An 8,220-nucleotide genomic window follows, 5' to 3' on the forward strand; every position below is an offset into this window, starting at 1 on the left:
AACTAATATTTGGTTCTCTGGTTCCCAACTGTGGGAAAGATTTGTTCATGTTCACAACTAGTGATTGCCTGTCTGAGATCATAGGACTAACAGGATTTGTGTTTTAGGGAGGATTAAAGAAAATGTTTGCTTTAATAGCAATACCTATACTGCCAAATCTAGCCTTATGTTATTATGTTGTTACATTAAAAATCTACAATCATTTTACAGCCAAAAAGGAAAATAATTCTAAACTTAAAAAGTAAAAATTCAGAAATCCATCCACCCAGACTCCTACGCAGCTCCCACCTCACACACAGTGAGAGCTCACAGCTTCTTATCCCTTTGGCAATTCGTAAGTGTGTTTCCAAACCACCGTCTAGTCCTCCTTAGTGGTTTTGTTCTATTTTATGGTCTCAGACCTGTGACATCATGTCAGCAGACAGGGTGATGTCACTGCAAGGGTGATGTCACTGCGAGGGTGATGTCACTGCGAGTTTAGCCTTCTGACTGGTCCAGTCTTCTTTCCCTCTCACAGGAGTGTGAGTCTTTGACCCTTGGCCCTTGTGACATCCATTCCTGAAAATCACCTCCTGCAGGGCAGCACAGGGAGGGTCAGGGTCATCTGACCTCTCGTCCACATTGACCCCCCTCCCCCCTCCTCCCCCCTCCTCCCTGGCCCTTCGGGGTCAGACGCTGACAGTGACGTGGCGGGAGGCTCTGCGTTTGATGCGTGAGCGGCGCGGCCTGGAGTCGGCCTGACAGCGGCACAGCGGCCCCAGCAGCAGCCACAGGTAGAGGATCACACAGGCCCAGCAGGACGACATCTTCACCCAGAACGTAGACCAGCTGCCGTGGGTGAAGGTGGTCTCCAGCACCGCCGACTCATAGCTGCGGGAGGAGAGGGCAGTTTAACTCCATGCTACTTCTGGTTTAAAAAAAATTGCTTAAAAAAATACAAAAACATGAGTGAAAACAAGGCCTGCGTTTGAATGAAGCCATAAAGAATGCTGACTGTTCTCCACTGTCAATCTGTCAATCATCGACTGACCTGAACCAGTTAGTGAGGGTCATCATGACATACAGCGAAGCCAAGAAGAAGACGAAATGGAAGAAGAAGTAGCTGTAAGCCACTCTCTGGGTCTCGTTGTGGATCACCTTCTGACAGCCTTTAATCTCGTCATCAATCACAAACTCTTCCTCTGCTGAAAAAAGAAAACAAAGCATACAGGTTGTGATCAGAGACAAGATAAGACACTGAGATAAACCAGTGTGCTTATATGTATAGTGAAGTAGAATATTTAGATACACTGCCCACCCATCCTATCCTATTCTGTTTTGAGGTGTTCTGTTTCCACTACCTTGAATATGAAATTGTTAAAGGTGCTATAGGTGTAGCATTTTGTGTTTCTCAAAGTTAAAAACACATTTCACATAAAAAGAAGAAGGAATAGAGCCGATAACCACTAATACACATTCAGACCACGTAAGCTAACATCAAGTTGAAACTAAACAGTTGGACTAGTGGAACTGGAATAAAGATGTGTTTTACTTGCAAAGTAAAAGCAAATTCCTTTTTTGTACCATAAAGCATCCAGCAGATTTCCCGCCAAATTTGACCTGGTGGCAAACATTTGTTGAATCCCAATCTCCGTACTTTGGGGCTCACTCCTGCCAAAAACCAGCATGTCTGTGACAGCTTTCATGCAAACTTTTAAAGTCTGCAAAGTTGCACACTTTTGTGGAGAAATTTCCCATAATTCATTGTGTTACTGATACGACTGTAAACAATATGAGTCAGCGAAGCAACAGAAGGAGGTATTCCTGTGTAAGTTATCACACATGACAATAATTACGTAGGATTTCACATTAATGCAGCCTGTTAGCTATTACATTAGCATTACTCCTGCGTTCTTGTGCACTCATGTAAACACACTGAGCCCTTCAGGTAACACACTATGCAGCTGAAGTGCAGTGAGGACTGTGAGTGTGTGAGTCCTGACTGAGTCTGGATATTGGGACTCCGCCAATATAAAGTTCAGTGTAGCAGCCAGTGGAGGCTGCCAGTCGTCTTGGCGATGATCATTTTTGTTTATCATAATTGTACTAATGTCTCAAATTCAATTTAGATGATTTATTGATGTTAAAATGCTACACTTGGCGCCTTTAGGGAGAACAATGATTTAGTGTTGACAGCACCGGTACAAACCTTCCTCTTCCTCGGGGCAGCAGAAGCAGCATGTTGCTTTCTGGAACTCGTAGCGATAAACTTTGATCATCCAGAACGGGCCGAACACCTCGGCCAGGTAGGAAGCTTCGTTACTGAGGACAAAGGATGTTTGAACATATTAAGGTTAGAATTATCCCCACAGAATTATGGAAATCTGTTTAATATTTCTTAATATTTCAGGCGAGGCGATCTTTAAGAAAGTACTCTCCCATTTCACTATCGCAGATTGGATCCAAAATTCATACAAATGAGTGATATTTTTGTAATCTATGTTTGCTGTAGAGTTCATGTATTTCATCATGTTATATCATTGCATCGTAATGATCTTTGTTGTACCCAAAGCACACATTTAACAGAACAAACTTTTGCACCCAGTCATTGAATACACACATTTAAAATGATACTTACCATGCAAAGAGAACGCAGCAGTACATGATGGCAGCCCCGATGATGGCCACAGCGTTGCCCTCGTTCTGGATGCCGTCTCGGCCCACATTGGGGTAACAGACGGTCATGTTCTTGCCCTGGTAAACCACTGGAGCAGAGAGGAGCACAGGGAGTAAGTTAGCATCATCAGTAGGACTACCTCTTATTACAGTAGAAACTAAAACTGTCCTGAACTGTGGTTTGCTGCTGGTTATGCAATGCCTCCCCTCTGTGGAAAGAGATTAAAGCCAGCAGAGATTGGATTAAAGTGCAGCAATTTGAATTTGTCGTGCTCATATTGAACCACAAATGGATTTTCCAAATAAAATAATTCAATAACTGAATTTGCAAGACACAATTAGAAACTGAGTGCAATGACTTGAAATGTGATTATTATTAAATTAAAATTTTAGATATGATTTCAAATACTGTTTTACTAATTCAAATTCAGCTTTCTTAATTGAGATTCATATTCCTGAGAAACACACATCCAGACACAGGGGACTTCGATTCCCTGAAGAAGGCTGCCACCTCCTGAATTCCTGAAATCCAAATTTGGAATTACAACTACAACTTCAATAGCAATCACATTCAATTTCAAGAAAATCCATTTTTTAGTTTCACTATGAGTATGACAAATTCAACAGTCTCACTGACACTAATCTCTTTCCACAGCTTTCAGCCAGAAGAGGAATCATCAAGCAAAAATGTTGTTTTTGTAACCATGTAATATCACTTCGTCCATTACTATCTACATCAGCACCATAGTAAAAACATGCCACATGCACATCAAGTTCATTGTTGGTGAGTTTCTTCATTCTTTCTCCTTCGTTTAATTTCCTGGGAAATTCCTTTCTTTCTTGTAAAAGGGGCCTCGCTGCTGCACTTTCCCTTCCGGGACTTTCTCTTATAGACTCTCCCTCTGGCCGCTCTCTAGGGCCAGGGGACAGGAACATAACACACTCACAAATATGTACTGTACACACACACATGCACGTGCTTTCTCAAACTCTCTCACACACACACACACATACACACACACACACACAAATCCACCCCAACCTCCAGAGGGTCGTTTCAGCCGGCTGTGGATTCCAGAGAGGAGTATTGTGTTTGTGTGTTGTGGGGAAAAGGGAACCTGAGCTCACTGAAAACACTGGCTAATTACAGGACTCAGACCAGATTGAGCGCACACACACACACGTACACACACACACGCACGCACACACACAGGTCAAGAGTCCTCAAGGCAGAGAGAGCATGTCCTGTGCTCTTTGAGTTGTGTGTTTTCAGTCGCACTCAAGACTAATTCCTCCTCTCAGAAACATAAGGATTACTCTCCTTGTGTGTGTGTGTGTGTGTGTGTGTGTGTGTGTGTGTGTGTGTGTGTGTGTTTGTCATGGTGAGGTCACGGAGCAGAATAAGCCTTCCGGGGATAGAGCAGGCAAACAAAGGCCTAAGAGAGACAGTAACGAGGATGGATCGCTTTGTCTAATACACACACGCACAAACACACACACACACACACACACACACACACACATACACAGTCACAGTGTCTCCTGCAGGGATGTTGCCATGACAGGTGAAGAACCCCTAAATTAAAGTAGCTGAGGAAGGGAACACACACACACACGCACACACGCACACACGCACACACACACACACACACACACACACACCAACAGTAGGTGAGCATTAAACATTTTGGAGCAGTGGACTGTGTGAAGGTGTGTGACTGCACACTGTGTCTTTGTGTGCGATAGAGAGTGTGTGTTGAAAAGCTGTTTTTATAGCGGGCTGAGAGCGCATATTTTCTCAACAAGTTGCTGCAATGTCCTGTGCTGCCCCAGGACTCTCACACACCTACTGTACACACATACATACTGTACACACACGCACACACACACACATATGGATGATACCATGTTAAATAGAAAAATAATCAGAAAAAATACAGCAGAAATGTCATAGAGTGCTTTAAACTAATGGTCATTTCAACAAAAAATGCCATAGTAACCCTGGAGAACAGGCAGTACTTGGTAATAATGAAGCATTATTCTGTATCAATGTTAGGAGTCTGCAGCTTCAGTACTAGATGTTATTATCAGACACCTCACTCGCGCATTTTCCCAGCCTTTCTCACTTCTCCTAAACACCAAACACTGTGTGGATTAACTAAAGTTTAGGGCAATGGTTCTCAACGTGGGGTCCGAGGACCACCAGGGGTCCTTTAGACATTTTCAGGGGGTCCCCAGCAAATTGATTAATTGTCAAACGTCAGTATTATTTCATTTACAAGAAGTTAACACAATTAGAGAATGTAGAAGAATGACTATTTTGATCATAGCTTCACTGTTATCGCAATAAAAGTGTTTTCAGATTTGGCTCTGAAAGACAAAATCTCATCAAATGGTGGTCCGTGGCCCAAATGCGTACTAAATTAGGGGTCCTTGATATGAAAAAGGTTGAGAATGACTGGTTTAGGGGACCCAGACATGACAACACTTCAGCTCCCAATGGGAGTTAACATAGGCAGAGGTGGAGAGAGATAGAAATAGCAGGATCACATTTGATGTCTCTGATATTAAAGGAAAATTCCACATCAGATCCTTTTTACACTGTTACATCTCATCAATCTGTGATGTTCAAGGCATTTCAGGAGTTATTTTGTGAAGTGTTGTAATTTACTTTTTTTGTGAACCCACTTTCCCTCAACCTGCCTCGTCTACGTCTACTTCAGTTAGTGATTTCCTGCATTTCCCAGAATGCCTTTCAACAATCCCCAGAGAAGGGGTGTGAAATTGTTCCATTCAGCTGAAGGTTATAAATGTTACTGGAGAGAGCGATAGAGGTAGCATAGCGAGAGTTTTTCCAGTTGAGAAAAAGCAAGAGTTGCACTCTTTACTAAAGACACAACCTGTCTCTCTGCTGCATTGCATTCTGGTCTCTCTCCTGCTCCTGTGGGTGGAGAAACTGGTCTCTCTCCTCTTCTACGATGGATTTCTCCCTGTATGATTTGTTGAACGTCTCTTGGTGCAAAAATGGCGGCTCTAGAAAGAAGCCCTCCCTCTTTGATTCTGAGGGACTGACACCAAAACCTGACGTTTACCGCTGATGTTTTACATCCTTAAACATTTTCTGATATCAAACTCCATTGTAGCTGCTGGAAATATCTGGACGCGGATAAGAAAAATACACCAAACAACAAAACGGACCCAGAAATGGAAGGCACATCGCCAATAGCTGCTTTTTAAGTGTTAAAAGTGGATTTTTCCTGAGTTAGCCGACCTGATCCCAGCTGTGAAATGCAGCCTGGCGGATCTCTTCTGACTGGCACAGCTGAACCTTGCAGGGCGAACTACCAGCTCAGCAGGATGAGGTGTGTAAGTGCATGTAATGATACTGCCAAGCTGTATTCCTGTGCTATTATGTTGTCAATGGATCCATCAGGAATGTGAAATATCCCTCAGTCTGCCCTCACCACAGGCCACCGGCCCAGCAGGCAGCGTGTCAGAGCACATCTCATCCTGGATTATCTGTGTGTGTGTGTGTGTGTGCGTGTGTGTGTGTGATTAGTTCTTTTATCTGCTACAATATCCCTGTCTGTCTCTGTGTGTGTGTGTTTATGTCTGTGTGTGTGTGTGTGTGTTTGCATGTCTATTTATGCGTGTGTCATCTAGATGTAAACCCTGGATAAGACAGGAGCCTCTGTGAAGCCGAGGTACTAATGTCTCAGTCATGTAGAGGCTCTTTGTCTCACCTGGAGCCAATAGGTGAGTCAGTATGAGTGTCAGATGAAGAGTGAAGGCAAATTGTATCGGATTTCACAATAAGTGACGGTAAACCTCAGCATTAGGGCCGACTGGTACAGGATTGTTGGAGTCAAACTAATCAAATTTTGATATATTTCGCATAAAGAGTTGTTTTTTTTTCTGTGGTGAGGTGAAACAAATATAAATCTCCTTGAAAAATTATCTTTCAAATTTGGCCTTTGAAGCGTAACTATGACAACAGGTAGGACAGACGGCTCTTAAAACTAAGATAAGTCATCATCATAGCTCTCTCTGTTGCCAAGACCTACGTATATCAAGCAGGTTTCACAATATTTTTTACTCAAAAACAGAGAATATGAGTAATTTTAAAATCACCCATAAGCATGTGTACTCATGTTACATCCTTCTGTGCCAATTTTCACAGGGCATCACTGGTTGGATATACAGTATATCTCAGTAGAGATACACTACCAGTCAAAGGTTTGGACACACCTAATTGAATGTTCTATGTTTTTCATTCTCTTAAAGCCATTTTGATCTAAAGGCTTCTGCTTAAATGCTTGAAATTAGTTTCTTAGACAAATATAAATGGTGAAGTTGACCCTATGTATGAATTTCTTTCCAAAGCCTTTGCCTTTCCATCAAGGCAAAGGGCGGCCACTTTAAAGAATCTAAAATAGAAGATAGTTTTGATTTGTTTAACACTTTTTTGGTCACTGCATAATTCCATTTGTGTTATTTCACAGTGTTGATGTCTTTACTGTTATTCTAAAATGTGAAACATAGAAAAAATAAAGAAAAATGTGGTGTGTGTGTCCAAACTTTTTTACTGGTAGCGTATATAGGCTTATAACAGCGGTGTTCCTGCGTGTCTGTGTCGTTCTCTACCTTTCTCTGGCGGGCGGCTGGACAGCGCTGAGAAGGTGAGGTACATGACATAACAACTGATGATGGAGGCCTGGAGGAGCCCCGAGCGAGGCTGTTCTGCACAGGGAGAGAGAGAGAGAGAGAGGGAGAGAGTCAGTACTGTACACTCACACTCACTGTATATGTTGATCATAAAACCCTGACATGTACAGACAAAGGCCTGTAGACAGCCGCTGGTTTTTAAAGGGAGAAACAGATAATATTAGCTTACATCTAATTATTATTATCCGTGCCAGGGCCGGTTTCAACACAGGGATGTTTGCTTAGCTGGAGATGGACTAAGTGTTATTTCACTGCTGAGTGTAGATGACAGACATAAAGACGCATCAGTGTGTGTGTGTGTGTGAGAGTGTGTGTGCGTGTGTGTGTGTGTTTCAGCACACTCACTCTGCCGCACGCATGGTGTGACAGCAATGAAGGACATGATGCCGCAGAGTCCCAGGTTGATCCAGAGCAGGGCCTTGTTGAACTGGCAGGCGATGGGGTGTGTGTAGTACTTGTACATGAAGGTGAAGGCCATGGTGGCGATGGTGTAGAAGAACAGGGTGGCGCACATCACCGCCAGGTACCAACGCTTGTTCTCCGCTGCTCCCGTCAACCTGACCACAACAACACAGTGGACACAGATGAATTTCAGCTCCAATCCATTCTGAATGTTCATTTTTTTGTGATTTTTATTGATGAATTCATACATGGCTTTGGCTGCTATCGTTCCCCTTCCCCATTCCCCCTCTCAGGCTTCTTCAAAATAAAAAATAAATAAATAATAAATAAATTTAGATGTACAAGTTTTGTGTATGTGAGTGTCAAGCTATCAATAGTATAACATTGTTTGGCCTATTATCTATAAAACTATATCTATAGTACGTTAATGAAAACATT

At 42.7% G+C, this 8,220-nt stretch overlaps 1 protein-coding gene across 1 annotated transcript in view; it reads right to left on the reverse strand.

The window, feature by feature from the left end:
• Positions 1–668: 668 nt before the first annotated feature.
• The window catches only part of serinc4 (serine incorporator 4), a gene marked incomplete at its 5' end in the record, with an annotated part of 15,838 nt that continues 8,286 nt past the window's right edge, over positions 669–8,220 (reverse strand). The window contains 6 exons of the mRNA XM_071513936.1: positions 669–870; positions 1,031–1,184; positions 2,189–2,301; positions 2,618–2,744; positions 7,300–7,395; positions 7,726–7,937. Coding sequence (XP_071370037.1) covers positions 669–870; positions 1,031–1,184; positions 2,189–2,301; positions 2,618–2,744; positions 7,300–7,395; positions 7,726–7,937 — 904 coding nt within the window. The remainder of the gene's footprint in view (positions 871–1,030; positions 1,185–2,188; positions 2,302–2,617; positions 2,745–7,299; positions 7,396–7,725; positions 7,938–8,220) is intronic.

Source organism: Centroberyx affinis, unplaced genomic scaffold (genome assembly GCF_046629955.1).
Source record: "Centroberyx affinis isolate AG114_WGS23_722 - 3 ecotype Tasmania unplaced genomic scaffold, CSIRO-AGI_Caff_v1 ptg007698l_1, whole genome shotgun sequence".
Classification (NCBI taxonomy): domain Eukaryota; kingdom Metazoa; phylum Chordata; class Actinopteri; order Beryciformes; family Berycidae; genus Centroberyx; species Centroberyx affinis.